The 17,552-nt window shown below is 33.4% G+C and overlaps 3 protein-coding genes across 8 annotated transcripts; 1 reads left to right on the top strand and 2 right to left on the bottom strand.

The window, feature by feature from the left end:
- On the bottom strand, nt 1,812-4,452 carry LOC107633534 (ethylene-responsive transcription factor ERF114-like). Of its 2 annotated transcripts, none has more exons than XM_021119245.1 (2): nt 3,787-4,452; nt 1,812-2,443 (listed from the first exon to the last, which is right to left on the bottom strand). In XM_021119245.1, exons 1-2 carry the CDS (start codon nt 3,833-3,835, stop codon nt 1,971-1,973), a joined length of 522 nt encoding a protein of 173 aa, XP_020974904.1. In that variant the 5' UTR covers nt 3,836-4,452; the 3' UTR covers nt 1,812-1,970. The 2 variants fall into 2 exon arrangements, with proteins under 2 accessions (XP_020974904.1, XP_020974903.1); XM_021119244.1 differs by having other exon boundaries at nt 1,812-2,446; nt 3,787-4,450.
- LOC107630879 (protein BONZAI 1) lies at nt 6,858-12,128 on the bottom strand. 5 transcript variants are annotated; one of them, XR_001618432.2, is made up of 17 exons: nt 11,570-11,719; nt 11,427-11,474; nt 10,879-11,027; nt 10,736-10,784; nt 10,304-10,360; nt 9,767-9,952; nt 9,542-9,676; nt 9,325-9,386; nt 9,129-9,231; nt 8,933-9,047; nt 8,714-8,790; nt 8,491-8,628; nt 8,243-8,407; nt 7,866-7,979; nt 7,666-7,762; nt 7,303-7,582; nt 6,858-7,227 (listed from the first exon to the last, which is right to left on the bottom strand). XR_001618432.2 is itself a non-coding variant. In XM_016334154.2 (16 exons), exons 1-16 carry the CDS (start codon nt 11,717-11,719, stop codon nt 7,488-7,490), a joined length of 1,740 nt encoding a protein of 579 aa, XP_016189640.1. In that variant the 5' UTR covers nt 11,720-12,128; the 3' UTR covers nt 6,858-7,487. The 5 variants fall into 5 exon arrangements, 3 of the variants coding, with proteins under 3 accessions (XP_016189640.1, XP_020974901.1, XP_020974902.1); XR_002359678.1 differs by having other exon boundaries at nt 6,858-7,582; nt 7,666-7,783; XM_016334154.2 differs by having other exon boundaries at nt 6,858-7,582; nt 11,570-12,128.
- On the top strand, nt 15,508-16,743 carry LOC107633533. Its single transcript, XM_016337147.1, has 2 exons — nt 15,508-15,927; nt 16,492-16,743. The coding sequence occupies exons 1-2, from the start codon at nt 15,508-15,510 to the stop codon at nt 16,741-16,743; spliced, it is 672 nt and encodes a 223-aa protein (XP_016192633.1).

Raw genomic sequence — 17,552 nt, 5'->3', positions numbered from 1 at the left:
AAAATTTTTTTACTGTAACTATATTATTGTGGCCTCTTTAATTTGCCAATTCATTGTTAATGGGGTCACTGGTCAATGGTCAGAGTCTGGGTTCTAAATTTGACGCGTTGACTTGAATGAACATCCACATTCTCGCTCTCAGTATGATACGGACACATGCAGAAACGACTCATTCCACAGTCAAACACTCAAACATACAGGGACAGGAGACTCCATCCATATTCCATAACGAGATTATATTATTCAAATAAATTACAACCAAATAAATAAAACTGCATTCATTCGAAGTTTGTTTAGTCAACTAACCTTTTCTCTACAACCTGGGTGCTATATAACGTTTCGAGTTTGGACAGATTACGTTAGTCACAAATTAATCAAATGCGCACGGAAGTGATCAAAATTTAACCCACACGCCGATATTGCACGCTGACGCACATAATGTCTAGAGGTCACATTCACATATCTACAATGTTTATACAAATTCGATCTAAAAATTATAAATATTAATCCGATTTATAAGGTTGTTGGATCCGACCTCATATATACACTAATAGAATTACGAATTTCATATAAGTATTCGTATATTCGTAAATCTGTAAAAATAAATAAATATTTTTTTTATTTTATTTATAACTAATTCACTAATTAATTATGATTTTTATTTTCAGGTAAAATAGTTAAATAGAGTTCTGCCTGGTGTATTAATCAGATGCAATGAAATAGATAAAAGTATTTTTTTAAAAAAAGTTATTATTTCGATAAATAATCAATAACTCGATTTTTTCCATTGCCGTTCAACTTTTCTTCTTAAAATATCCAAAGTTTGCCACAGTCGCATGCATGCATCTTTTTCTAGATTGTTGGATGATGAGATCAATAATGAAAGGAAAGCAAAAAATTATTAAGACGCGGTTTCGGGGGTCAGAATTATCGCTTGTGTTCAAACCACCAGCTTCATACATACATGCACCCTTATTATATTATTGCCGTGTAATTGTAATAACATATATGTTGTTTGGTGCTTTTAAGACACCAATGTAGAAGCTATAATATATTCTCCTTAATTACCTTTACTTGTTTTCATCCACTTTCATGGCCGATTAACTATACTCGTCATCGGCTCTTTCCAGTTCTTTTTCTTAGTCAGCTTCCAAACTTTGGGACTTGAAGCAAGCTTTTATAAGGTACTCTCGATTCTTTCTCTCATAAAATATTTCAAGGAATGCTAGGGGCAGTAACTTTGTGATTTGTAGCCATCAAATAGTTATCAATGATGATTTTAATGGTGTGAGATGAGTGTGAGATTTTATCCAATGGCTCATTTTTCTTTGCAAGTTACATGTTGGCCAAAATTTAACAAAGTTGCTGGCTCCCTAGACTTTTCCAAATATTTCTACCCCCGCAAGTTAGTATATATTTATATATTGGTTTTGATGATGGAAATTTGGCACACTAGAGTTTCTTTACATGTAATCATGAAGAGTTGCATGGGGAATAATGGTGAAAGATGGACTTAGGTTAGGAGAAAACGTAGGGTTGAATATAATAAAATTGCCACTACACTCAATTTTGTTGGTGTAAAAATGATACTTAAAAATTATTAAATAACACGTATATTTATATACAAATATATGATAACAATTTTAATATATTTATAGCACTTCTGAAAATATATAACAAATCTCTAGTAGAGATCATTACTTGAATTTAGATCAAATACACATCTTGTTAAAAATTTTAATTATTAAACCATATCATTTAGTGGCATGCTTCATCCTGACTCCTTTTTGTAGGAATGGGTTAAACGGCTCTTCAAACAAACATTTCATCATATAGTGTGCCCCATATATAAATACTATATATAATGAAAATCTTAAGAAATAAGAAATGAATGCATATATAGTTGACGATAAAAATTAACGATAAAGACAGAAAACCTTGGGCGTACCATCCAAGTCATCACTGTCCAATTAATTCCTAGGAGGAGACTTAGAAGAAGAACCTCCAAATTGCATAGAAAATCCAGAAGATGAAGATGAAGACGAAGAGGAAGAAACAAACATATTTTTATGGTTCCCATACAAATGAGGCAAAGCATAATTGAAATTGTTGTTGTTACTGCCAGAAAATTGTGAAGCTGAAGCATTAGAAATTGTGGTAGTAGTACTAGGTACTTGTTGACCATTGTTATTGCCAATTTCCGGTTGTGGAGGACGGTTAGTGAGGTAACCGAATTCACGAGTGAGATGAACCCTTTCTGGAAAGTTGAGCTTAGCTTTGCTTCCTTTGAATCTAAGAGCGGCTTCGTCATAAGCAAGTGCAGCTTCCTCGGCAGTTTGGAAAGTTCCAAGCCAAACCCTTGCTGCCTTCTTCGGATCTCGAATCTCCGCGGCCCATTTCCCCCATGGCCGGTGCCTAACCCCTTTGTAGTGTCTTCTTACCACTGCTATATACACATACATATTATTAAGAGCCAAGAGGAAGTTTGATCTTCTTTCTTTTTTGGAATAAACTATCAAAAAATCTCTAAATTATCAATTAATAAATGATATTTATACTTAGCAAATTATTTATGCATTTAATTTAAAATGATCAATTAATAAACTATTTAATAATTCAAAAACATTTTTGAGGATTTATCCTTTGTTTTGAGTACAAAAGAAGCAATATAAACTTTTTCTTAAAAAAATGCAATGAGAAAGTCTAGTTGAAATTCAACACTTAACCATCAAAAGAATAATGAGTAATCCTACACCATTAAATATCATCTAACGCCATTAAAAATATTAATGATGGCTAATTAATGACTACACATCACAAATTCTAGTGACTCCTAGTACTCTTCAAATGTAATATATATTTTGATGCGACACAGACGAACTCAATATACAGCTCCTTTGTGTCTACACCATCATAATCTCTTCTACACCTACCACTATTAGTAATGAAAGAAAAAAAAAATAAAAACTTCAAGCCGATCTCACCTCCCCAAGACCCCAACTCCTTTCTTTTTACACTCTCTTTTGTCCCCAATAAATAATTAATAAGTACGGTGTATGTAGAAATCATACAATGATTCAGATATATAAGTCAAATTAAACATTCTTTTCCTCTTTAAAAAAAAGACAAATATTACACTACTTTTTTTTAAAAAAAGTAATACTAGATAGACAAAAAAAAAACAGTCAGAATTTACCTTATTTAACATTAATTAATTGTCGCAACAATTAATGAATGCTAAATAAGGTAAATTATGGCTGTTTTTAGCTTTGGTTACCAAACATTTCCGTAGAATATATATGGGGTTGGAAACATTTAAGTAATAATTAACATCACTAGGAGATAGATATAAGAAAAGGAGAGGCTTTCTTTCCCATACTTTTTTTTTCTTCTATTTTTTCGTCTCCAAAATGAAAGGTCTAGCTAAAAGGAAGAGAGAAATTTGGTGTATATATAAAGTGAAAGACATAAGACCTTGAAAACAAACCAACCTATTATTATTTAAACAAGGTAAAACCTAATTAAAGACCCACTTATGTTGTGAAGGTCACACCACATATAAATTTCTTAGAGGATGATAATCTTCTTTATAAATCAAAATCGATTTTGATAGAGAGATTTAGAAGTTCTCTAAAAGACCGCATTACTTAGTATAAATCAATTTCAGGTTTGACCCAACAAGATCAGAGAGAAGCGAAGTTAAAGAATAACGCGAACACAAGGGAGAAGAAATGAAGACCTAAAACTAAATAATAAACCCTAAGTGCTGAAATTAAATCATTATACCTTGATCTTGCATTATAGATGGTGGTTGAGATTGTTGATTGTTGTCCATAGAAGTGGAGGAGTGAGAGATTTGTTGATGATGATGCGGTGGATTGCCACCAATGACTTGAACAAGAGCTGATACCACCGCCGACGTGTCTTGCTGGGAACGTTCAGAGTAAATCGGGAACACGTGCTCCTTCTCCTCTTTCTCTTCTTCTTCTTTTTCTTCAAGGGGAAATGGCCTCTTTCCATGTTTTCGATCCACTTTTAGAATGAAACTGAGCTTAGTTACGTGAAAACGCGGTGAAGCTTAGCTTGTTAACTTCTGCGTTCTGTAATGATGGAAGATTCTATCTGTGTTTTACGCGTACATGCCATTCCATCGTTGTTGATAAATCATCATGAGGTGAGTTAGATAATTATTCAGAGATAAGAGATGACTATTCAATCTAACAACACTACTATGTGGATGCCATATGTTGGAGATCGAGGAGAAGAAGAAATTAGGGTTTTGCTTCTATGACTTTTATGGAGTGAAGTAGAAAAGAATAAAGGGCCCTAGAAAGTCCTCTTGTTCCTAGTTCTTTTGTTATTTCTTTTAACTAAAATATCAGTTTCAATTTTAAATTCGTACAAAATATACTCATTTCTTGAGTAAATTATTTACCAATCTATCTATATATACGCTTTTTTAAAAGAGCGGCAATGCAAGAATTTTGGATATGATGATATCACTTTACGCATGTCGCATGCCTTCATATTTTAATGACAAAAGTAGTGTTTGAACGTTAAAATCAACTATTAAAATTAGTTTTTTTTTAAAAGATAGGTAGGTTTAAATTTGTATTTTTTAGATGAATATAAAGAGACTATGTTATTTGAATTATAATTCGTTGACAATTATTAAAATTAGTTATTATGTATTTATATGTTGTATTTAATTTATTTTTAATATATATTTTATATTTTAATATATATTCTATACAAATAATTAATTTATTGATTAATTTTTTATGTATACTTGACATGATTATTATTCTTTTTTTTCTCTTTGTTTTCCATCCTATTGACAACGTTTCCATCGTTATAGAAACTTTGACTTCGCAAAGTCTAAGATACATACATATAAAAGACAATGAGGTTATAAAATTACTTTATAATTAAATCAAAATTAAATTCTTTTTATTATTAAAAATTCATGTCTCCTCCCAACCGAGGAGGACATTCCTCTGCTTTACTCCCTTGTTTATTGAAATCATCTAAACAAAGTCGGAAAAAAAAGGAAAAGGAAAATTATCTTAAAAATATTAAGAATAATTACTTTTTCCCTCCGTTCCCACGTCCACACATAGTATTACTTTGAAATAAAATTACAATAAACCTTTTTGTTTGGAATATGTGAAAACAAATACATAACTAAATTATTCAAACAAATTCGTAGTTATCAAACTCTAATTCTCATACTACTTATATTAAGGATACGGTCATGATTATCTTTATAGATAACATGTATATTGTCATCTACTTTAATTTTCTAATATAATGTTAGTCAAAATAATAATTATCTTAGATTCTAATGAAGAGGTCTTAAATTCAAGTTTTAGAATTATTTTGCATGAAAAGAATGGTCCATTGTAATATTTGGTTTGTTATTTAAGTTCATGGTCTATGACTAAATATTTATAGTCAAATTTAGTGACTATTCTCTCAGCAGATATTCAGGTATTTTGATAGATAGTATAACTAGTTAGAAGATTCTTTTTCTAATTAACTCTTTGGATATAAAAATTAAGCAAATAAAGAATTATAACCTAAATTACTAAACAATTTTATTTTAGATGAATATTAAAGGATCATCATAATTTATTATTTTTGATTATCAGTTAATTGTCAATGTTTAAAAGTATGGAATAAACTTAATAAAATATGTTGTTGGATTATTAAATTAAAGAAATTGAATTAATAACTAAATTATAATAAAAAATAATAAATTCTTAGCATTTTATTTTATTTTATTTTGGCCTAAAACAATTTTATTTTCGGAAATCGGTATAACCTGGAAGCGGAGAAAAAGTGACAATCCATACTGAGTTACGTTCCCAATCCCAATCCTCAGTTGCTAGATATAAATAATTCATTGGGCCTCCCCTTTACTTAGTATTTTTTAACAGTTAGTTCTTGACGCAGTAATCGTATGTTTAATTGGTCCGAAACCCGATTCTTTGCATTTTTTAATTAGTGTTAGAAGTTAAACGATCTTTGCGCAAAGAAACACGGGATAACTAAATAAGGTGTATTTAAAGTTTAAACTATTATACCACCCCATATGTGTGTACTGTGTACCAAGGAATTAGAATCTGTTAGAGTATTTATTCCTTAGGTGCGAGATAACATGGCAGGTGTGGTGCAAGTGGTTGAGGTTACTAGGAAGAGAGTGGGTGATTCCTGGAACCGTTAAAGAATTGTTCGAGAGTTGGCATGGCATGCATAATAGACAACAAGGGTAGAAGATGTGGATGAGTGTTCTTTGCAGTGATTTGAAACATCTGGTTGGAACGGAATGCACGAATCTTTAAGACTGCAAGAGCAAATCTAAAGGTCATTCACACAAGAATGGTGATGAGTTACACAGAATGGAATGGAGGTGATCCTGGGGGAGGCTGATGATAGGACTAGGAATGCTAGGGGTTGGTTTATTTGTTGGTATCTCGTTATGTGTCTTCTTCTTTAATTTATATGCTCCACTTTAATGTGTCTTCCTTTGTTTCAAAAAAAAAACCACCCCATATTTATTTTCTTTTGAGGGGCAGATGAGGATGTTGACCTCTCTGAGCTAAGCTCTATGTTTGACTTTTGACTATAGTTGTACACAGTATACTTGAATCCATACTGATGAGTGATGAGGAGCTTGTTTGTTTCAACCAAGGTAGAACTCAATCACGTGGAGAAGTAACTAACTTTTTTGCTTTAAAAAGTTGAATCAAAATTTCTCCGGGTGGAAACCCATTCCACCTTTGATTCTTTGAGCAACGCTGTCCCTTTTGGATATGTAAACAAAATCACCATTCGATAATTTCATAATGGCTACATTTTTTTTTTAAAAAATGAATCAGCTTGGCATCGAAAACATGTACCAACAAAATTTAGGTTTAAAGGACTCTAATTACAGTAAAAGTAAAACTAAAAAACGGACAGACGCAAGAAACCAACACAAAACAGGTTTTCTTCGTCTTCCAACATATCTACAAGGTGTAGTTTTTACTTTTCAGAGATGAATTGATGATAAAAAAAACTAGTAACCTTTACTAACTTCATGGATATAATCAATTTCCATCTAAAGACATCCACAAATGATCTAACTTGCATCAAAGTATCAATTCACAAATGTTTTCACTTATTGGATCTCAACGTTCACTGAACGACTAAAATTTTCCCCTCCAATTTGTAGTTCTGATGAACCTGCCACAAAACCCACAAAGCATGAGTACAAGAAGGAAAGGAAATCCTACCCATAAAGCTCGCTCAGACAGATACCAATCTTAGATAAATGCAGTTGGCTAGCGAACCCTTCTTGACCTTCAATTAAATGAGCATTCAGCACAAAGCGCGAGTTTGCACCCTTTAGCCAAATTTCAATTTAATATACTGTGAGGGCCTTGAAATGGCACAACGATCAATGGATAGAACGTTTTACTATGTAGTTTGAAAATGGTTCCTCTTTAGAGAGTAGGTTGGATATTCCTGTTTCTCATGTACGATAAAAATTGAGTAGGTAATTCTGCTAGAAGTGCTTGAACTACTGAAATTTCTCCACCTGCAATGGGAAGATTGCAAAGACTTTGTGAGTTAGAAGGCAATAGGATGGAGTTACATCATAATATGCAAACTGATACCTACTTTGAACATCTCGAAATGGAACAAACTGGACTATATCACGTGAAGCAACACGTCCGAATGAACTTTCGAGTCTCTCTCCCTTGTCAGCATCTAAAATCTATTCAAAGGAGTAGCAAAACTAAAAAAACCAGTTGTGGTATACTGATCACACAGTTCCCATGAGGAACAGTTATGTATAAAAAGCCGCCATGTTTTCATACCTCCATTTCTTTGAAATCAGCTCCTCCAACTCCAACGATAAGGATTGATAATGGTAGGTCAGAGGCTTTAACAAGGGCATCTTTTGTTTCTTGGAGATCTGTCACCACTCCATCCTAGTGATGTCAATTAAATGTCAGCATCAGCGGTGGAAAAGCAAGATGATGCAAAAAATCATCACAGGCTTAGAAGTCACGACAAAGAAATTTTTTTTCTCATATGCAACACAGATATAGAGTGATTAGCTCTGCTATGATTATATGGCTGAATCACGGCGCATGTCGGAAAGAGACATGGAAGAAAAAAGACTACAGGAGGAGTAAATTGCAGCTACATAGTTCTAGAGAGAAATAAAAAAGTTCTAATTCTTATTTCTTACTGTGATTATTAACAAAACAAAATACTTTCTTGCACCAGTTGCTACAGATTGGCTGGCAATAAGTGCAGCATTGCTTATGACAGGTCCAAAAAGAGTTGGTCCTGCAAGAGAAACATTAAGCAGGGCACTTGTGTATGCCATCATAATTCCTTGGATCCCTTCCACCTGTTAAACACACAACTTCAATCACTGATGAACTATTTTATGATAAGTGAAAACAAAAGCAAGAACAGGTGTAGCATATCTACCTCACAATAGTGACTGCTTCCATTCAGGTTAAAACAATGGGAAACAGGACCATCAATTGGTCGGGCACCAAATCCCCATGTAGGAAATCGTTTGTCTGAATCATAAAACTGTAGCACCTCTCCAACCTCAACAATTGCCTAGAAATAAAGTTGGGACAAGTTCAAGACAAGGATCGCTGGAAAAACAAATGATTCAAACTAAAGATCACTTCTCAGTTCTCACCTTCTGGTATGCATTTGGCCGTCCTGAAGGATCAATATAATGCAAAGAATCTGGAAGGCGTGGATTCCCATTTGAAGCTGATAAACCAGGAGGTTAGTTATATTTGATTAAGAATGCATAAACCTTTGTCATCCAGGTATATCTAAGGCCCCTCATGTTGACAACTACAGAAATCTAGAAAATAATAAGGTACACTTCATTTGAGGATATGAGCTGTACCTGTAAAATCAATGGCCACCATGAAGTTCAATTCAAAACCCGCAGACAAGTAATCAAGGAAACTATATTGGACACTTTCAGAAAATTTGTCCAGATATACCCGGCTCTTTAATACCTGTATTATAGAAAAATATGTTTTACACTTTTTAGAGAAAGAAAGAAGGATTCATGACACAAATAAACTTTATAATAAAACCTTGTTATGAGAATTATGACCACCGCCAGTAGGCAAAAATAAAGTTTCTCCTTGACCACTAGCATGAAGCTTCTCCAACTCTGCCAAAGACTTTTGCACTTTTCTGATAAACCAAAGAAGCATTTCAGCCTAGAAAGTATATTGATAGGCAAAGGAACAAACAGACGAAGGAAATTAAAAAGTAACCGCCAATTACCCTATCAAATCATGTTTGCCATTGGTATTGAAGTTATAACACTCTAGTATCAAAGGATTGTCCTGTATATAATAAAAACGAAAAAATGAGAGCTTCCACTGTGTCTAAATCATGAAGTTCAGCATATTATTCCATATATAATCTCATAAAACATGGCCATATTTCCATACTTTTATAGTTTTACGGAAAGAATAAATTAAGACGGTGATCCTTGTACCTTGCCTCCTACTTGTTGAATGTTTAAGAACACTGGCTTCCACTGTGGGCTGAGATCATTCTTTATAACTTCTGTTTTACAAATTGGAATATGGGTACCACCTTCCACAAGTTTTGATATTATCAAAAAAGGATCCTACAAGACAAAACAAAACCATGTCTTATTTTATACAATAACTGGCTTTCCATATAACACCTAGCAAGAAAAGGAAAAACTAAGACATACACTTTTTGAGAAGAGATCCCTATTTTCCAAATCTGAGCACCTAAATATCAACTCTACTGTAGTCTTTGAGCCAACACATTCCTCTGCATGCACCAAGAGCTTCCCGCAATTTTGGGAATGCATAGATCTGATAGGATCTTCTCTACGTAGCTCTAATGCCAATGATCGATCAGACTTTATAATTATCTGCAGATGCCATACTGTCACTGTTGATGGGAAGAGTTCTTGGGAAGATAATTTATTTTCAGAAATGAATAAGGTGCTAGTGCATCATAATTTGAGTATGCATTATGAAATGCTTGTCTTTTCTGAAAAACTTCCAATATGCTTGGCAGTTACCTAGTAAGCTATTAACTCAGACTGAGATGGTAAGCACTTTCAAACAGCATATATTGGAAAAAAGTAATAAATGTGAGATAGTGAGAAGCCATGAAGATACAGCTTAACTGAGACTATAATGAAATTTTTATTTACTTGTCAGATATCAGACCACAAAAACTTGAACAGCCACAATAGCCTGAAAGATTTCCACATTACCTCCGATAATGCACAAGTTGCCTCACCTAGAAATTGTTGCTCTTCTAGCTTAAGCATCTGCATAAGTCAATCAAAACTTACAAATATGGACTTTTATGCTTTATCAACTTGTTATTACATCTAATGAAAGAGAAAGTAAAAAGTTCCACATAGCAAATTAAAGTATAGTTTTGGAACTAACTAGAATATATTGTTTCACAACCTTATGAAGAGATTGTGTAGAATGTCAACCAATAAAGAAAAAACTTAAGCAGGTTCAGTTGTATACATAGAATCATAAAGAAGTCACAAAACAGTAAAATTCACAATCCTATTAAGAAAGGGTTACACTTTAGAATATAACATGTGAAATTATCTTTATTAAATAGCCACTTGAACTTAAAGTTAAAGGAAAAAGGGTGACGTCAAGAGTCTCCAAGGTAGACACTATACCTTCACATCCAAATTGTGAAACTGAGTATCAACGTCGTACACTCGAAACCTGTGATAAAAAATATTTTACGGAATGATTCCTAGTGAAAAAACAAAACGCTAGTGTGCCTTGTTAGAAGTATAAATATAAGCATTTAACTTACACTAAAAACTGAACAACCTCGAAATGATACATGATTAAGTGTTTAGTAATCCACTTAGGATCCAAAGAATTCAGAACTACTTCAGTACGGCCGATTTCCTCAAGTGCTCCATGTTTCCCTCTTGTATAAAGAACCATCATTGGATCACTCTACAGCAAATAACAGCCACACAAACAATCAATGGTGACCGTATTTACCATCACAACAATTTTGCAGGAAACGATAACAATCCAAAACCAGAATGAAATAACAATAGCCTGGCCTCATTTTCATTATAAAATATATATAGTTTCAATGCAACGTCACCATAATCAAATAGTCCTGCACAATTGCCTAAAATGAATTATGGATTTGCAATAATTTCGTGGTTTGTTTGTTTGTTTTGCTTTTAAAAAACAAAAAATCACGAGCTCGTTACAGAAAACAAGAGATAATTCTGGTCTTGCAACACTGAAATTGACATTCATCAACTGAACTACAGGAAACTGAAGCTGAAAGAAATAACAGAACAAAGATATAAACGACGATTGATGCTCGAAACGACGAACCTTAGAGAGAACATCTCGATCACGCAAGCCGGAAGCAGAAAACGACAGCTGCCAACAAAACGACAAAAACGTTACCATAAGAGAAGTTAGTTAGGTAAGAGTAGGAGTGGTGGAAGGTAAAGAAGCGGAAGAGAGTGAGGAACCTCGATCTGAGAGAAGAGGCCGTGGTAGCCGCGGGACCTGAGGAAGTTGTCGACAGCGTCGTTGGGAGCGTCGATGGCGTTGAGGAGGCCTCGGGCAGTTCCCCCGATGGCAGCGCGGCCACCGGGGACGTCGGAGAAGCAGTTACCCATCGGAATTGAATATTGAATTGAACAATGAATGAATGGAATAATCCTAATCCTGTTGCTGTTCCTTGTTTATCTACTTTGTTAGTTGCCAATCAAATAAATATCTATGAACTTTGTTAGCTTCTTCCTCCGTTATTTCCAGAACCCTTCCTCACTCCTCAGTGGCAGTGCTCGCTTTGGACTTTACATTATATAAACTATAAAGCTGTGGGGGTACCAAAACGCGGTTTCGTTATTTATGTCTGTTTTACCTTCCTTGGAAAAGAATAAGAATTTTCACAAGCGAAGACTTCAAATTATTAGTAAAAGACTTCATATTTTCATTTCCACTGATTCCTATCTTTTTGTCGCTCTCTTTGCTCTTTTGAAAGATGATGAAGATCTAGAGAGTTGTCCGTGCAACTAAATATGTAACATTCAGATGGAGCTTAATTAAATGAAATATAGAATATATAGCCGGCGTTTGATATTATAATACCTAGAAAAAAAAGTTAAAAAAATGTTGAAATAAAAGTAATGGACTTATTTTAAAGAGCTTTTGAAATAAAATGTTAAATAAGTTAGTTTTGAAAAAAAAGTTTAAAATATAACCGCTTTTATTAATAACAGTTTATAAATAAGTTATTTATTGTTTGAATTTTTAATTATAGAAGTATTTATTTTAAAGTTATAACGTTTGGATAAATAACTCAAAAAATATAATTTTTTTTACATAAAAAAAATGAATATTAAAATAACGATGATAACAAATACTTTTCAATATTGAATATTAATTTTACATAACCTAATCACTAAGATTACAATCCATTAGGCAATTGATTCTTTATTTATTCTCTTATTAGTTCCATTTTTCTAGTGCTTTTAGCATTCGATTCTTCCCCACGTAATATCATTAGAGACTAGTTCTTCTACTTCACCTTCACCCATAACAGTATTCTTGTATGCGGTGAATAGTAATAAAATTCTAATTCACAATAATCTTGATGGCAATGCCAAAGAAATTATTGTGTAGTTAGTGTTTATTATGATATAGTAGGTGAAAATAAAAAACAAATGTGAAAATGACTTTGCAGTTTTCGTTCACAATAATCTTGATGGTAATGCCAAAGAAATTATTGTGTAGTTAGTGTTTATTATGATATGGCAGGTGAAAATAAAAAACAAATGTGAAAGTGACTTTGCAGTTTTCGTTAAAGAAATTGGTAGGGAAGCATATGAATCAGAGTGTTTCATGATGATGGGATATGGAGAAGGATGTAGCCGAGATTTAGAGGGCTGTTTAGATGTGTTGGATAATGTAATTAGAAAGAATTTAATGTTAGTGTGGAAGCCACTGTTGAAAAAGTCAGACACGGCGGTAGAAGTGGTGCTGAAGACGTACAAGGAAGATGAAACAAAGGGTACAATGGTAATTTTAGAGGAAAATTTAAATGAATGGGGAGAAGAGATTTTAAATTTGGGAAAGAAAAATTGTACATTGAAGGAAGTTAAAAGAGGAACTGATTTGGTGGAATCTTTAAATTTAAATGATGATGCGGTTTCAGATAGTACGATATCATGGTATAATAATAATAGGAGTAATGTAAATCAATAAATGTTAAATAGCAATAATGATGATATGAGTGTAAGGGCGGATTCTTGGTCCAATGTGTTACGTCACAAGAATATAAGAGTGAGTAGTATGACTTTAGGCCAAACAAAAGGAGGTCAAAAGAGGAATGGGCTGATTGGTGTAACACTCTCACTACCAGAATATCACGCTTCTGGCTGTGCCACTCTGATAGCAAGAAATATTACGACTAACTTCATATACTTAATATTAAAATAGTAGTCTTTGACTCGACATCATATCGCTGACTTCATTGAAAACCGGAAATAAATACTTTATCTTAAAAAGAAACAAACAGACATAGATTCATATACAAGACTTCTTACATAACGGCTTATAACATAATATATATATATATAAAACATACAACTCCTATCCCTCTTACAAAATTGTAATAACAAAGACGAGGGAAGAAAAATTATCTAGTTAATACAATATCACATAAACCAAAATTCAGTATAACTCTTCATAATGCTCTTTCATCCGATTCCTGAAAAGGTAAAGCTGTAGGGGGTGAGAACCTAACCACACGATCTCACCACGGAGTTTTAGAATTGTCATAAGAAGATATTTAATAAGAAAACTGTTTTCAAGCTTAGTGATTATCATAGCCTTATGAATCTTTTAAAAACCAATAACTAATCATTCAAAACCTTTTTTAAAGAAACAATATTTAATCTTTCAGAAATCCAAAACCTTTCTTTCTTATAAGAAAATCTTAATCAGAAACCAACCACGCAATCAATCAACACAATCATCAATTCAGCACCAAAGCTCATTCTCAAAAGTAGCACACTAGGACAAACACAGATAAAACATACAAGGAAAGCACATGTTTAGGTAGCAGTTACAGCAAATAGTTCAGGTAGCAGTTAAGAACAGTTTAACAATTAGGCAAACCAAAACAAATACAAACCCAAGAAAAGCATACAAATGCATATGATGCATGCCTGTCCTATGGTTAATGAGCTCATCTGTCGGTTATCCAGCCAACCCGACAAGTCTGAAAACCTTAGACTGTCCCCCGACGCGCATCCCCATGAGTCTTCAATGGGGATACCATTCCCGGGAATTTATAAGTGCCCGGTCACCCTTACGTCGTAGGGTCAATAGAGTATCGAGTTTCAACCTGGAGCAAGTGGTGGCAAGCCACTGCGTCTACCCAAGGAAACTCGTGTCTCAGATAATTCAAATTCATAAGCCATATGAATAATCCACTCAATATTCATCAATGTCTAAGTCATTCTCAACATCATCATCATTCATCAATCCATATCTCATTTCTAAATTCATTCAAAATCATATTTCAAAGAAAATCCTCATCATCCTTCTTTCCATACCGTTCACTAACAATCCCAATTCAAAATATAATTCTTTCTTTGATAAAGAAATCAATCTTAAAACATATAATGTTTAAAAAATAGATCTTTTCAAATAATTACTCCAAATGAAACTTCCAATTTTATAAAATTTCGGCAGCATCTACTCTAAAACTCGGATTCTGCCACCCTTTTCGGGTCCCAACCAAACCAAACAAAATTCCTGTTAATCATTCAAAACACTTCCAATTACCATTATCACAACAACAACATTCAACCCAAGGAAATTACAAAATCCAAAATTCAATCAACCAATCCTATAAATCACAATTTAAACCAACTTCAATCAACAACATCAATCAATAATTAAGAATTCTCGATCTTCTCAAACAGTTTCAAACCAAACCATTCCTTAAACCCCTTTCGAATCATTTTCAAAATAGCAAATCATTCTCAATAAACAAACCGTTTTCAAATATCAAGTTCTTTCCAAATTTATTTTAAAATCAAATTCTGATATCAAATCAGGTTCAGTATCAAATCCAAATTTCAATATTAAATCTTTTCTAAAATCAAATCGTTTCCAAAATTAAGCTAAATGCCAATATTAAATTTCTTCCAATAACTCACCACTTTAACAACATCAGTTAGCCAATCAAAAGTTTCAACTTTCTCAATCGATCAATCAATCAATTGAACTAATAATCTCATTCATCCAAAGCAACTCAAATTAATTCATAAGACTTACAAAATCACAAAAATATATTTTACGCATCAATATCGATTTATAACAACTCTGGAAAGTAAAACAAGTTTAAGAAACTATGCAAAACTATAGGAGGCTCCTCCGATGCTTTAAATTGATGTCTGGGTTAAGTATCAACTTTGAGAAGTCTAGCTTGATCCCGGTTAATTGTGAGCCAGACTGGGTACAACGGATGTGCAGCGTTTTGGGGTGCAAGGCGGCAGTACTACCTGTGAAGTACCTTGGTGTCAATCTAGGGGCGAATCCGTGGCTTTTGAAAACATGGAAACCAGTGATTGATAAGGTTGAAGAGAAGCTTAGCCTATGGAAAGCGAAGGTGTTAAATAAAACTGATAAATTGGTTCTTATAAAATCTATTCTCAATAGCTTGCCAGTTTATTATCTTAGCTTGTATAAGATGCCGAAGGCGGTTGTAGAAAAGTTAATTACTTTACAGAGAATATTTCTTTGGGGAAAGGAGGATGGTAAACCTGGGATTGCTCAAGTTAAATGGGAAGTAGTACAGGCACCTAAGAAGGTAGGAGGTTTGGGGATAGGTGATGCAGTGGTTCGGAATATGGCGCTTCTATTTAAATGATGGTGGAGGTTTTCTAAGGAAGATTGTCCACTTTGGAAAAAAGTGGTGTGCTCGTGTAATAACCTGGATCTGAATCGGATACTATGCACTCAAATGCTCCCCACTAGAGGTGGTCCTTAGAAGGATATTTGTCAAATACAGATAAAGGAGCAACATGTAAAAGAGAAGATGATTAATGGTCTGTATATGGAATTAGGAGATGGGAGGATGATTAGATTTTGGGAAGATAATTAGTTACATTGTGGTGTTCTAAAGTCTTGCTTTCCAAGACTTTTCTCGGTTTCAAACCAAAAAGGGTTCACTATACGGGAATGTGAATTTTGGGATAGATTAGAGTGGGTGCAAAACTTCCAATAGAGAAGAGATCTATATCAATGGGAATTAGAGTTACTAAACCAACTACATAGTGTTTTACAAGAGGCCAAATTGATAAGAGGAAGAGAAGATACAGTTGTATGAAAATTTGATAAAAATGGACTGTTTACTACTAACTCATTTGTACAGGTATTACAGGAAGAAAGGCTACCGGAGGATATATCAAGCTATAGTTTCACTAAAGCTATTTGGAAAGGGCTGGTTCCACCTCGAGTTGAAGTTTTTACTTGGTTTGTATTAATTGGTAGAGTGAATACTAAAGATAGGCTGAGTAGGTCTGGTGTAATTGAATCTAGTGACAATTTGTGTGTGCTATGTGGTAAGGACATAGAGAGTGTATACCATTTGTTTGTTGCTTGTGAGTTTTTGTGGCAGCTGTAGTGTGCTTGGGCTTGTGATAGTGGCCGTTCATAGACTATCGTAGATACGATAAAGGAACATTTCGAAAGTTGGACAAGAATAACAATGAGAAAAAATCATAGGAAGAAGTGGTTGATAGGTTTTTTTGCTATTGTTTGGAATATCTGGTGGGAAAGAAATCAAAGGACCTTTCAGAATAAGGCATCCGAAGTTGCTGATATTGTTCAACATTCGTTTAAAAGCTATAGAGAGTAGACTTGTGCTGATTCCTTTAGTTGTTGATGGCAATGTCAGAGATGACAAAGGAATAGAGATTATGAACAGTTTTTTATTCTTGTTATTTTTACTCCACCTTGTTGTATTGAGTTTTGTGTTTAAAAAAAAAAACAAATGTGAAATGTGTGTCAATGTATATTTTGTTGCTATTTTTTATTTTTTATTTTTTTATTCCTATTAGAACTTTCTCCTCCTTTATTGGGGTCAAAACTTGCTCTAACTATAAAAATAATAGCAAGCTATATAAAAATAAAATCACATGTAAAAAAATAAAATTAAAACTGAGATTTCATACCATACACAATGTTAAATACAAATTTAATAATAAAATAGAGTGGTAAAATGGTAAAAAAAATACATGGAAGGAATATATAGAAGGAATATATGCAATAGGTGGATGGTCAATACTTCCACCAGATAGAACATTGCGTAAAAATGGTGGTGGAAGGCCAGTACTTCTAGCAGATGGAACCTTGCGTGAAAATGGTGGTGGAGGATCAGTATTTCTAGCAGAAACAGAAAATATTTTTCACAGAGCCAAAAATAAAAGTAAA

This window comes from Arachis ipaensis, chromosome B03, assembly GCF_000816755.2.
Source record: "Arachis ipaensis cultivar K30076 chromosome B03, Araip1.1, whole genome shotgun sequence".
In the NCBI taxonomy this organism is placed as follows: domain Eukaryota; kingdom Viridiplantae; phylum Streptophyta; class Magnoliopsida; order Fabales; family Fabaceae; genus Arachis; species Arachis ipaensis.
This window is presented reverse-complemented; position numbering and strand designations above follow the sequence as displayed.